This window comes from Sinocyclocheilus anshuiensis, unplaced genomic scaffold (genome assembly GCF_001515605.1).
Source record: "Sinocyclocheilus anshuiensis isolate Anshui unplaced genomic scaffold, SAMN03320099.WGS_v1.1 scaffold487, whole genome shotgun sequence".
Lineage (NCBI taxonomy): Eukaryota > Metazoa > Chordata > Actinopteri > Cypriniformes > Cyprinidae > Sinocyclocheilus > Sinocyclocheilus anshuiensis.
Window position 1 is genome coordinate 674,249 of NW_015548240.1, and position 14,739 is coordinate 688,987.

At 38.4% G+C, this 14,739-nt stretch overlaps 1 protein-coding gene across 4 annotated transcripts in view; it reads left to right on the plus strand.

The window, feature by feature from the left end:
* The first annotated feature begins 9,139 nt into the window (after positions 1-9,139).
* The window catches only part of LOC107654957 (alpha-actinin-1), a 35,637-nt gene continuing 30,037 nt past the window's right edge, over positions 9,140-14,739 (plus strand). For all 4 annotated transcript variants that reach the window (XM_016442306.1, XM_016442302.1, XM_016442304.1 and 1 more), the window contains exon 1: positions 9,140-9,494. In XM_016442306.1, coding sequence (XP_016297792.1) covers positions 9,372-9,494 — 123 coding nt within the window. In that variant the 5' untranslated portion in view covers positions 9,140-9,371. The remainder of the gene's footprint in view (positions 9,495-14,739) is intronic.

Below are 14,739 nucleotides of genomic sequence, written 5' to 3' on the forward strand. Positions count from 1 at the left end.
AGGTGGGGCATAGAGGAGAAACAATAATGTACAGTATGTGGAAAATAATGTTTTTTGAACCTTAAACCACAAACATATTTCATTACACCAAATACACAAAATAATGTTTTTTTTTAGCAACGTCATATGACCCCTTTAATACACATTAAAAACTAAAACCAACACATTCTTACCTGCTAAAGTTGATCCTATTTCTTAATTAATTTAAATTTCGGGGGTTTTTACAGCCAGAGGCTGCACAATGTTGTGCTTTTTTTTTATTGTGAGTGACGACACATTGGCCCCTTTCAGACAGTAACACCAGTAAATTGTCGTAAAATTATCGTAACGACTTTACCGGTATACAGTTTTGGGTAAGTTACTCTAAAAAGTAATTAATTACTAGTTACTAATTACATCTTCAACAGTGTAATTAGATTACTGTACAAATTACTCTCTCCAAAAAGTATTTAATTACTTATTACTAATTACTTTCTAAATCCTATATCAACCTCGACAAGTTAATGATACAAGGATAGACATGAAAACGGTTCTTTTAATTATTTCAAATAAGAGATAACTACATTAATTATTCTGGTCACACTTTACAGTAAATTAGGGTCCAATTTTCACTATTATCTAACTATTAACTATGATTTTTGCCTCAATATAGTCAATTAGCGCTTATTAATACTTAGTAAAGTAGTTGTTAATTTTAAGAATTGGGTAGGATTAAGGATTTAGAATGTCTTGAAGAATAAGACATTAATATGTGCTTTTTTAGTAATAATAAACAGCCAATATCCCAGTAATATTCATGCTAATAACCAACTAGTTAATAGTGAGAATTGGACACTAAAGTGTTACCAATATTCTTGGTAAAAAAAAAGAATGACATCGCCGGAGTAAATGCATCATCTGCATTAGAATGTTACGAACAACGGCTCTGGATTGGCCCCATAGACTGTATAAAAACATTGGCCCAGAGTAGATGTCTTACGTCAGCGTGTTCTGAACTTGTATGTGCTCATACCAGTAACCTCGTTCTGCGTTCACACAGAGGACATTACCAGTTAAAACTTCTCATACTGGTAAATTGCCAGAACGAATTGATCGTTTTTTTTTTTGTTTTTTTTTTGAAAAGGTCCTGTTCACACATGATCTCTTAACGGTAATTAACCAGTAAAGTCTGTATGTGTGAAAGGGGCTATTGACCGTTCCAAGCTGGCGGACGTGTCGACGTGTCTGGAGCAGTCGAATGTGGTATCTATCTTTACATATCTATGATTCTAATCATCATCAAACAGGAAGTAAACTGCTGTAATTTCTGTGAGTGTTCTAGGATATTCCGATGTGAGAATCGTCACCATGGTGATGCATCGGTATCTGCTCTCCATCTGTCTAATGGAGCGGCTTGAAGGGCCAAGGGAAAGATTAATGAGAGCATATATGATAATGTTGTAGGTCAATGCAGGGCTTGTTGTCTTAAACTCTTTCTCTACAGTCGATTGATTGATAGTCCCTAGCAAATTCTAATAAATCGGGTGTTTTAAAGGGATAGTTCACCCAAAAATGAAAATTGGATGTTTATCTGCTTACCCCCAGGGCATCCAAGATGTAGTTGACTTTGTTTCTTCAGTAGAACACAAACGAAGATTTTTAACTCAAACTGTTGCAGTCTGTCAGTCTTATAATGCAAGTGAATGGGAATCAAGGCTTTGAGAGTAAAAAAAAACATACACAAACAAACCCAAATTAAACCCTGCGCCTCGTGACGATACATTGATGTGTAAAGACACGAAACGATCGGTCTGTGCAAGAAACTGAACAGTATTTATGTCGTTTTTTACCTCTGATGCACTGCCATGTCTGAACTGTCCTGAGCGCGTCCTGAGCACGTCTTCGACAGCCGGCGCGTGACGCGTCTTCTTCTTCTTCTTGCTTCGGTCTGCGATCCGCCGTAAAGCAAGAAGAAGAAGACGCGCCGGCTGTCGAGAACGCACTCAGGACAGTTCAGGCATTGCAGTGCATCAGAGGTAAACAATATAAATACTGTTCAGTTTCTTGCACAGACCGATCGTTTCGTGTCTTTACACATCAATGTATCGTCACGAGCCGCAGGGTTTAATTTGGTTTTGTTTGTGTATGTTTTTTTTTTTTTACTCTCAAAGCCGTGATTCCCATTCACTTGCATTATAAGACTGACAGCCTGCAACAGTTTGAGTTAAAAATCTTCGTTTGTGTTGTACTGAAGAAACAAAGTCACCTACATCTTGGATGACCTGGGGGTATGCAGATAAACATCACATTTTCATTTTTGGGTGAACTATCCCTTTAACATCAACACTAAAGTGAGATTCAAAATTGCAGGGAGAGTTTATACTCAGAGGACACTAAATTTACCCATAAGTCATTGCTCACTACCTCAGTACTGCACAAAGTTTGGCATCTGGTTTACAGCAATTTTTGCATGCAGCTTAATTAACCTCAAATGAAGTTATTGTGTACTATAATATGTGACTTTGCTAACCAGTAAGAAAAGTGTGCATATTGTAAGATAACTAAATCATATTTATTTTCATATAGCCCTCATAGGGATGATTCATATTAGTGATTTATATTAATATTTATATTAATTTAAATACATATAGTATCCTATCTACGTTCTTAAAAATAAAGGTCCTTAAAAGCTTAAAAGACCTGCTTTCTATCTATCCATCCATCCATCCATCCATCCATCCATCTTAGATTTGTTCTGAAATAAATAAATTCAGAGGGATGCATTAACTGATAAAAAGTGACAGACTTTTTTTTGTTACATGGGTTACATTAAATGCTGTTCTTTTTAACTTTCGATTCATAGATAAATCCTTTAAAATGTTTCCACGGGAATATTAAGCAGCAAAACTGTAATCACTGATTTTTACTGTTTTAATAAGAATGATTTTTAATCAAATAAATGCATCCTTGGTGAGGGTAGTGTGTGTGTGTGTGTGTGTGTGTGTGTGTGTGAGAGAGAGAGAGAGAGAGAGGCATATGATGTCATCATTGTCAGCCCCTAATCTGTGACTCAGGTGTTGTCTGTCTGATGACATTGCAGACCAATCAAAATTAATAAAATTAACAAACTAATTGTGTCAGATAAAGTTGAAATCTTACAGACATCCCCTGATTGTTTTGCAAAGAGCAGTGAACCCTTTGTTGGAGCCCTGTGAATCAAAATGCAGTTATTGAGTTTGACACAAAACAACTGAAGAAAAGTTCCTGTGGCTGATGCTGAACAGATTCAACTGACGCCATTCAGAGAATTCACAGAATCACTGTAGTTTTTGTTTAATGAAAGCCTGCGGATGAGGAACAGGTCTCCCTTTAGGAAATGAACTACAGCTTTTCCACTCCCCACACTGCTCATTGCCTCGAACAGTTCAGGGCAGCCATAAATGGAATCATCTCTCTGTTGTTGAACACGATAAGGAAACTCCACCCAATGGTAAGCGCTGTACTGGAATTGCTGATTGACAGTTATTTGGCTGATGTCATTCATGAGTACGGTTACTAAGACACACCCTCTCATGTCTCATGTAGAAGTGTGATTTGTCCTCACATGACCCCTCCTTTAAAGTGAATCATCTCTAGAATTGTTTTCTGTTCCTCTAAATTTACAACACAGGCCAGTTTTTTATTTTTTTTCATTTACTCACCTGTGAAATCAAGGGTTCATGCATACAAGGCTTGACATCTTGTGCATTATTAACAGCTACTGTGATGATGATTATGAATTCTCTAGGTAAGAGCAATAATTCAGAAAGATAATGTATTTTAAATAACTGTTTAATTTAAAATGTATCACCATGTTTTATATAGTCAGAATACAGATAAAATAAAATTAAATTATAAAATCAAATCAAATACCCCAAAAATCAATTGCTTGGAGACAATATTTATGACAATAAAAGGACAATAAAAGACAAATTTTCTTTTTGCTTATGTGGCATATATGCCATTTAATAATTTGCATTATTTAAAAAATGATCAATTATTATTATTATTGATTTAATTTATCGGACATTTATAAAGAGATACTAAAGTAAATATCCTTTTGTGTGTGGGAGGGTGAGGCGACAGAAGGATGATGATGTTTTTGCTCAGCTGTCAGCACCCGATTGTGTTTTGGTTTCTCTATCCTGTACCATTGTTAATCTTCTCAGTCTGTCTGAATCAGCTGTAACACACTCTGTTTTCAACAGAAAATGAATGATTTGTACCCTCATGCCTTCTTAAAGTCCTTGTAATCATGAGGGGGTTGGTTATTCTTATACTTTTAAATCAAATAGGCTATTCAAAACTGAGATAATATTTCACAGGGTTTGCCTTAATCCGGGCAGCTAGCATCTTATCAGGAACATTATGACAACAGCTCTAGATACTGTTGAGTTTCACACTCAAGGGGGTCAGGGGGTGGTAGTGCCAGTTTGTGCCGGATTATAGCCGGAATGCTTTCAAACTGCTCCAGAGATCATCCATATGAACAGAGTCACCCTCCATAACATGGTCTACCTGTTGTGCTTCATTAATGTTTCACGTCAGGAGAAAATAAGAATAAGTTGTGTGCTAGTGTGAAAATATAGATGTAGAAAATAGAAAGTTTGACTTTCTAATGTGTTTAATTGTGTGTGTGTGAGAGAGTGAGGGAGTGTTTGTGTGATCCATGTTGGAGCTATGCATGTAAATTAGACATTCTGTTGTGAAATATCTCGCAATGTGTGTGTGTGTGTGTGTGTGTTTGTGTGTGTCTGGTGGACTACCAGGAACACTGATGACAACGGACTATCCATTGAAATTTTGAAACGGGCTCTTTGAATTTAGGAGGTGGCCCACTGTAGTGGATTATAGAGTTTGTTTTGGTCATTTAACAGACATAATTTCTCTCTCTAGTAGAGAAAAGTGTGACTGGATTTAGTCAAATGATTCAATAAACTGTGCTGCTGCCTGTCTACACTCACTCTACGCAGTTTTGTTGATGCTGGTGTTGATAATGTCAGCGGTTATGTAGATGTTTAGATGACATATGAATCATTTGAATAATTTCTGAGTAGATAAATAGCTGAATGTTGAGCTTGGCACAAAAACAAAAGGTCCAGTGTAAACATTTATCTGACTAATCCCAAAGTCAATCTTCATGATCTTTAAAGCAGATTCACTAGATCTTTTGAGTACCAAGGACTGCAAAAAGACTATATTTTCAAAATGCCATTTAATGCTAAATGAGGCATCCAAACACTTTGACATTTGAACCATTTACCATCTTTATGTGTCTGGCATGTTTTTAAAGCAGCACTATGTAACTTTTTATTTTTAGACATAAACTTAGAGAAGTAGCTTCGGTTGGAATGTTCTTCCGCGGGATGTGTGCAGTTCTGTTTATTAACCGCTAGAGCGCCAAAAGTTACATAGTGCTGCTTTAAGGCTTTATTTTTTTGTGTGAAAGTGCTAGTCAACTTTTACAATTATTATTACCATTTTAAATAACCGCATTCTATTTGAATATATTGTAAAAAGTTGTTTATTACTATGATGGCAAAGATGAATTTTCAGCAGCCATTACTCCAGTCCTCACAGTCACGTGATCCTTCAGAAATCATTCTCATATATAGGCCTATATGAGATACATTTTATGTATTTAAATATTGAGGGATAGCCTATTATTGTGAAACACTGCTTGGTTAAAACTCCAAAAGAAACAGGAACAAGAAAAGGAACATCAGATTGTTTTTCCTCAATGATTTGCTCCTTTAAATTGCTTCAGGAGAAAGTGTTTCCTGTTTACATACTCCTAGGTCAAAAGTTCCCAAGTTTGGTGATCTGAATTCCGCAGACTGACTAAGCAGCTACACTGGTGCTGTTTTAAATCGTCTGAGAACGTTAAAGATCTAATACAGGCATGCTGAATAACTTTACGGTCGTTTCCTGAGTAAATTTCTGTTTATTCATATGCCGAACGGAAAAAAACTTAACGTGTGAGCGAAATATAATGGAGGCGAACACATAAATAAGTTTGTCATAAGTTGAACAAATGTTTTATTTAAGTTGGCGAGAATTTTACTGCTTTGATTAAGAAGCAGCGTTGAGAATAAGATCTCACTGTCTGTGCGCCTAACCCGTGACGTCACGTTCCCAAACATTCGCCGCTTGGAAGTTTGTCCATATATGGAAGAGCGCTCCAGACTACAGTGGGTGCATAGAGCACGAGTGTGCTTCTGACCTAGTCATACTTTTAGGGATAAAATTGCTGAAGAATGTTCCTAGAATGTTGCTAAATCAGATTAATCGTTCTTTTAGGTCCTCAAATTTAGACTCAGAGACAAAAAAAAAAAACCGACAGACAGATATGTTATGAAATTTAATATTATGAAAATAGTTTTCTTTTGAGTTAAGGTTAGTTTGTAATAGTCAGAACTATCTTTATGTGAAAACAATATAAATCTATGGTAAAGCGCTATATAAATGATGAAGGTGTGAGTGCCAGAGAGGGACAGCCTCTGTGGTTGTTTAGCCTCTGCAGAGGGGAACTTCTGTTCATCAGGAGGGGGCTTTACCCTACATGGCAGAGGCATTCAGTCCCAAACAACGGCCTTCTTCGGAATGCTGGGAGGATGGAGGCAGGAGGTGGACTTTGAGGTGATGTAATAGTGTGAAGTTTGACAGCTCTGACAAAAGTGACAGAATCAGGGTGCTTTATTGTTATACATTTTTATAGATTATTATTGTTATAGATGAGCCCTCTTGCTGCAGCATGGATCAACCTGCTGGTTCGTCTGGCCGGAGGAGAACTGGCCCCCCGACTGAGCCTGGCTTCTCCCAAGGTTTTTTTCTCCATTCTGTCACTGATGGAGTTTTGGTTCCTTGCCGCTGTCGCCTCATGGCTTGCTTAGTTGGGGACACTTAATTCCCAGCGATATCGTGGACTTGATTGCACAGATACTATTTAAACTGAACTGAGCTGGTCAACGACATCACTGAATTCAATGATGAACTGCCTTTAACTGAAAATGTAGTGTTTACTATTGTTCTTTTGCACTGACACACTATTTTCCTATCTTGCTACTGTAAAGCTGCTTTGACACAATCTGTATTGTTAAAAGCGCTATATAAATAAAGGTGACTTGACTTGACTATTGCAGTACAATGCATACATGTTATTGTATATTGTATTGTATGTTATTGTATAATGTACAACACAGTATATTGTAAAGTACAGTATAAAAAAATACAAAAAGTAAAAACAAAAGATTACAGCTCAAGATTTATTGTCATATATACTGAAATTCTTGGACGCTTAAAACCTGACAGGATAACACATTTTTGCATTAGTATAGACAGACGGATGGCTGCACATATAACAATGTATATAATACAATAAATAAATAAATAGAATAACATTAATAAACAACATTATATATATAAAATTTAGGAGATATAAATGTAAAAGTTAGTGCAAAAGTAACAGCATACTTAGAGACAAAACAAAGAGTTCAAGATGTAAATTGCAGTAACTTTAATTCATTTCTATTGCAGAATAAGCATGTGAAGTGCCCATATGCATATGTTTTAATGTATGCAATACAGTTGGGTGAGTAGTGACAAGTCAGTAAGATGATCCAGGCTGTACATCACAGAAATGAACTGCTGACCCTTGTTCAGCTGATGCAGAGCATCAAATACTCACAAGGTGAACATCTGTTTGCGTCAGATCACGCAATGGCTGTTCAAACATGCCCTGAATAAACAGAACTAATCATTTCAATCCTGTTCCAGAAATAACCACAAGGATTCAAGAGAGGAAATCTCATAATCTTAAACTTCACAGCCTTTCTTCCCCTGGTTAGAAGTGATGAATATGAGGGATATCCCATGCCAGTGCAGGCAGACTTCTTTATGTAAGAGGTCTGACCACATATGGCCTTGATCTGAAGCAGCGGCAGCTTCCACTTTCAGTCTTTTATCTATTCCCATATTTTATAATGGTGTGAAAGTTTCATATGCTTATTACCCTGTTGGCAGATTCCAGCTTAAGATGGTAGCTGTGTTTTGGAATACATTTTTAGCTGGTGCAAGCCGTTCATTATTTGGTGATCAAGCTACCATGTTCCAATAACCAGCTTGACAACCACAAACTGGTATGACAAACTGGTAGATAATCTGTTGCTAGTCCAAGGTGGTCTACCAGACTAGTTAATGAGCAGTTGGACAAGCAGAAACTTGCTTAATATTGATTTTCTAGCAGGGATACTAGTAATTAACATACTGATGTGAGATTTCTTTGGATGTTGTATCCAGGGGCGTCATGCACTCATTATTTTTGAGGGGGCACGAGTTGGGGTGGGGGGATGGGTTATTTTATTACATAACACTTATGTTTTATTTATTTTTTCATTTTTATTCGAAACATCCCCAAACGCATTAACTATATCATGAAATATCTTGATTCTCACCTTTATATATTATGGCCAAAGTAACCTAATAATGTAATCTATTAACTATGCATAAAAACCTGTCTGTTTACTTAATTAACAGATATGGATGTCATGCCATAACATATTTTTAATATGACTGAGTTTATATTTAATGTGAATTCAATAACAATATTGCAAGTTACTAATTATAACACTTTCATTTTACAGAGGGTAAAGAACATTTACATTATCAAAGAACATTTTCATGCCCCCTCACTTTGAATGGGCATGACGCCTCTGGTTGAATCCCCCACAACTTTCCACCACCCTAAAAGAAGAACATGAGCGCTGTTACCTGAGACACTCTGTGAGATAAAACAACTTAGGGTGTGGTCACCTGGAGGGCAGTGAGAAAACATTAAAGGATTATTTTATAAGACCATGACTTAAAATACAATTATTTAAAAAATCATTAAATAAATTAATGCAAACATAAATTCATTCAATTAATTCAAGTGGCACAAATATCCCTGAAAGCTTTTCCAATACCTACGTCCATGCAGACAACCTACACCAAACCTTTTAAAGGACAGCGACATTAGCCAATCACCTCGGAGCTTTTTCTAGTGGGCGGGTTTTAAGGTTTTGCGCACCAGCCAATCAGGCGCCCTGCGTCGTCCTTTTTATTTTTTTCCGTTACTGTGAAGTTTTTGCTGCCGATGCTCGTGCTGGTGGTTCTGCCTACTCGCCAGTCTGCATAGCGGCCGTGAAAAAAACGGACAGAACGAGAAAGACAAGGAGACACGGACTTTGGGGAGAGTGAACGGGGCAGGGGAAAACGAGGCAGCGGCGTTAGTTTAGTGCCCATCGTTTTAAGTGCGCACGGGAGTGTTTACCGCAGCGCTCTGTGGGAGAGAGAGACGGGAACAGCAGTTCAGAATGGATCACCACCATCAACAACAACATCACTATGACGGAGGAGAGAACGACTATAGGCAGCAGGAAGATGACTGGGACCGGGATCTGCTGCTTGACCCCGCCTGGGAGAAACAACAGCGAAAGGTAACGAACGTTACGCTCTATAATCTCTCCACACCAACGGTGCAACGGGAACTTGCAAAGCAGAAGAAAAAAAAAACATATTGAAATGTGGATATTTAATTATGGGCTGCCTGTATAATAGGCTTTGCACTGCGACACATGCATGCATGCATTTATTTATATTGTGTGTAACGTTATAATATTTGTTTCCCTTAAAACATGCGAGTACACAAAATCAAAAGTCAATAAATTGTACATATTCCTAAAGCATCAGCTTTCATTATAAGAAACTTAAGGAACATCTGTTGCGGGATTGCGCATGTTCCTATTCACCCCTCCGTCTTTCCATTCATTTGAGCGTTGTGACGGCCCGCCCCCAGTCAAACGATCCGTTACCCTGATCACCGGGACACCGTGCGCCCACCTATTCTCCTCACCGCGCGCAACAGATGTCAGCGACAGCAGCCCTTGCTCTGTGGATGCGGCTCATATGATCCGCTGCGCTCGCAGAAAGCACGAGCTCACTTTATTTACGGTCACGGCACGCAGACCCTGTTTGCCGCTTAAACGTGTGACCATGTAGACTTGAGAATCATTCTGGTTCCGATTCCTTTTATCGATCCCATTTCCCCAACGGTTCTTTAGTACTTTTGAGGAAGTATCTTCTGAAAGAAAATGCAATTCGTGTTGCATTTACTGTCTTCTGTTGCCAAATGATGATGTAACGCCTGATTACAACAGAACAGATATAACAAATAGCAAACAACTGTAATAAAATTTTGTTCTGTTTACGCTTTTCCAAATACAACAGAACATAAAATATGTATTTTAACTACAGTAACTACATGGATTAAGTCTCACAAGTACAGCATAAAGCAAATTTGGATTAATTTCGCATTCGCAAGTAATAATTTGTGGTTCAGAAAGTGATTCAGATTAATTTAGGCACGTTTTATAATGATTCAGAATTCTTTTTGACTCATCAAAATGATTTGTTCATAGGAGTTGTTTTCTTGAGAAACGTACCTAGCTGATTCACTTCAAAGGAACCGGTTCATAAGAGTCATTCGCTCGGGAATTGGACCATACAGATTGAATCCCAGTAGCGGTGTTGCGGTGAACAGTAGTTGCTAGAAAACAATGTCTGAGTATTTTAGTACGGTGTTCAGTGCTCATCAGCAGTGGAATGTACCGTTAACAGAACCAAACGTCATGAAAATCGCTCGGTTCCGGTATGTTTAACGGTCCTGATTAAGAACCGGTTCTCGGTTGCCAACTCTAGGCCCATGCCAGCTCCGTTAACGCATTCCGGTAGACCGTTAGTTGAGGGAGGGTGTGTTTATAAAAATGTCTCGGATGTAATTTTTTGCACAGAAGTCTAAAAAACTATTTGAAATATGAGTGAAACATTTGTCGCTCGCACACTCTTTTCCTCCCCCTTGGAAAACGGGGAGGAAAAAAGAACGAGTGCTGGAATCTGCTGCGGTTTGGGCTGGGCTTGTCAGGGAGCGAGTCTGCCCAAAAATGGTAATAACAGACCCCGTACGCGGCTGCTGGAAAACTTTCCCGCGTTTCTTTTTTTTTCCTTCCTCGAAAGCTTGTAGACTCCTGAATGATGTCATCAGCTACCGTCGGGAAAGACTCATGCTCAGGTATGCCAGCAGAGTCCTGCACTTCAGCTCCTACGACCATAAACCCGTGACAAAACCATGTGTCAAGAGTTTTCCACCAGACCAGACATGTTCAGTTTTACTTAACTGAGTGTTAAGTGAGGAAATTAAACCCCTTAAGAAGTTTTGCATCAGTAGCCCAATGCAGGATCATCATATTTTGAATTTAAGACACATTAACGTTATGTATGTCATGCTATATGTATATGTGTGTGTGTTAGGTAAAATCTAAATGAGAGACACACAACTAGAAAAGGCCCTGAGGTGTTTTTTTCCCCGTCTCGGTAGATAGGCACTACATTGTGATAGAGCATCATTTCCGACACTGTTCATTAATGACAAACGCATGTTTGCTCCATACTGCCTGTATTAAACACCCTCTGTGACTTTAATGATGTGTGTGTGTGTCAGACAAATTGGTTATTGTTCTGCATTCTGACAGGGCTGAAAGGTCAGTAGAGAAGTGAAGTCTGTTCTGCAAACTCACACACACACAACACACACTGCAGGTATAGAGTGCAGCCCTGACCCCCATCTCATAAAAGACATATGGACTAAGTCAAATCTGGAGTAGATTTGAGCTGAGAAAGTGAATGTGTGTGAGAAACCATCTGATTGGCTGCAGTTTATGTTTATGCATGAAAGTATTTCAGCAAGTTCAGACTGGACCAATAGAATCAGAAACACACATTTTCCTATCTAATAACATCTGTGAGAATTTGTCTGCAATTTGAGAAAAAAAGCCCCTCGGGCCAGACAGGTGTGAGGTGATTCAGCTTAAAACTGCAGCAAGACCTTATGAACTCTCTCTCCTTTTTGCCTGTCTCCATCTGTGAGGTCAGATTTTCATTGTTTTTGTACACGTGTCCCTTCCTGATGCTTTCTCAGCCAATCAGCAAAGGCTCATGGGGTCTTCAGTTACCACAGTTAATTTTGTAGAGCCACAAGACAGAGTTCTGTTAGGTTTCAGTGAATGTTCTGTTTTCATTTACGCTACCTTTCAAAAATCATTGGTCAGTCAAGTTTTTTTAAATTAATACTTTTATCAGCAAGGACTCATTAAATTTAACAAAAGTGACAGTAAAGACTTTTACACTTTTAAACTTTCTATTCCTCAAAGAGTCCTGACAAAAATGCTGCACTCTTTCTAAGAAATATTCATTTGAAATTGTAATATTTCACAATATAAATGTTTTATATATATATAAAAAACAGCCTTGATAAGCATAAGAGATTTCTTTCAAAAAAGTAAAAAAAAAAATCTTGATTCCAAACTTTTGAACTGTATTATATGTGGTCAGCTTCTGTTCTCACTCATTCGTATAGAAAAAAATCTGCATTATAGTGGCACCAAACAGACAAGGTTGCAAAAAAAAAAAAAGGATTCAAACCATAGACTGTAAAAAAAGATGGACGACGCATCTCCTATTCCTTCCACTATAGAAAAGTGAAGCCAAAGCATCTCAGTATGGCCGCTGCCATCTTGAGTAAATGACGTCATTTGGAGCCAGAGTCTGCGCAGTAGAGATTTGTTTGGAGCCAGAGTCTGCGCAGTAGTGTCGTGAGGTGGAGCCGCGGTATCAAACTCCCACCCAAACTCCCGCAGACCCAATCAACCATAAAGACACGCCCCGTTTTTATAGCATCAAATTACTAGCTAAAATCAAGCTTATCAAAAAAAACGAACAATTGAACATATATCAGCGTGATAACAACTACTTTAAATTACCAAAACCATCTTTCGGAAAATTGTATTGGAGGTGTAATTTATTTTTTTATTTTGTCTCAAGTCCCATTCGTTTACATGGAGAGGGCGGGGTTTATGACTTGTACTGCAGCCAGCCACCAGGGGGCGATCAAAGAGCCTGCAGCTTCACTTTTCTGGACGTGTGAGGCACACCCGATTCAAACCCTCACAGTCCCAAAAGCTACTGCATTGGTTTAGTCAATGTTGTTTCATTCAAACAAGCAGATGCCATTTTTATTGGTGCTGCTAGTGGCACAGAAATATATAAAACTCTGCAACTTTAAGTAGAGTTTTCAGCAAAGCACATTTGAATGTGAAAATCTGATACTGCATTCAGATTTGCGACAATGTTCGACAGAAGTTTTACTGCAGGTATTTGCCACTACCATTTGAACGCATGAAAATGTTGATAAAAATAGGCTAAAGTAGTCTCAAGTGAACCAAAACACACAGTGTGTATTTTAATAAGGGTTGACTTGTGACTATTTTATAAACCTATTTGTATCATCATTTTCATACATTCAAATGCTAGTTGAACATTTAAACTGAAGTACTTTGAATTTCTAAATTGCTTGTTAAGTGTCCAGGGACCACAAGCAGCTCCGTACCAACTGTATCCAAACATCATAGTATTGAATTTCCTTTAGAAAATGTAAAAATACTGAAATTTGTCCTGCAGTGCCATGCAGTGTGCAAACAGTTCTAGTGAGTTAAGTGTTTCCATACTGCAGTAGTTCAGTCTGCCTTGGGCAGGTTTTAAAGCTCCGTACCAACTGTAAAACATCATAGTATTGAATTTCCTTTAGAAAATGTAAAAATACTGAAATTTGGCCTGCAGTGCCATGCAGTGTGCAAACAGTTCTAGTGAGTTAAGTGTTTCCATACTGCAGTAGTTCAGTCTGCCTTGGGCAGGTTTTAAGTGGTTCTGTTTGCAGATCTTGATGCTCTGATAAGAAAAAATGTAGATCTTCAAAAACAGGAAACAGTTCAGCTCTAGTGAATCTGAATCAGTCACATATCATTGGGTTCTGAGATTTGTATCTATCTGATAATCTGCATTGTGTAGGGGTGCAACGGTTCTCGGTAAAAAAATCGAACCGTACAGTTCTCCACACATGGTTCGGCATGCACTAGGACCATGGTTCAACTTAAATCTGACAATGCTTCTGTAATATGGTTTGTTAGAGTTCGGCTAATGCATGTTTCTGTTGATGGATACAAATTCTGGCTTCCCAATACATTACAACAAGAGCGATGAGAGAAAAAAAACTACGTGGACATAGTGCTGGGCGGTATACCGGTTCATACCGAATACCGGTGTTTATTTTTGTTATGATATGAATTTTTTAAATACCGCAATACCGGTGTATGTCGCTTAAACAACGTTCGGAACGTGACACTGTTTGAAAGGGGTCCCTTTTCACAGTTGCACTGTGATGAGGGAACAGCTGTATATGTTACTAAGCGTGAAAGTTCCTAAACTGAAGCTGTAGAACTAATAGAACGTGATGACACAGAAGAACTCATCCACAATATCCACATTGACCGCCACAAATATCCACCGCCCCCTGCCATCAGCTCCCGCGACTCACACACACACGAGCGCGACTTTAGCACTAGATTTAGCAACTTTCAGACCCTTTTAGCGGATTTTTTTCCATAGAATATTTATACTGACAAACCTAGCGACTTTTTTGGATAAACCTTAGCTATGGTTCAGCTGGAAGATTTTGCCAGTGCTGTCCCGCGAATGCGAAGTCTGACTTTCCCTGAGAAGTGTCACCTCTCTCGGCGTCTGTTCTGTGCAGTGAGCGGCAGAGAAGCAGTGCATTCAGTTGGCCGCACCGCA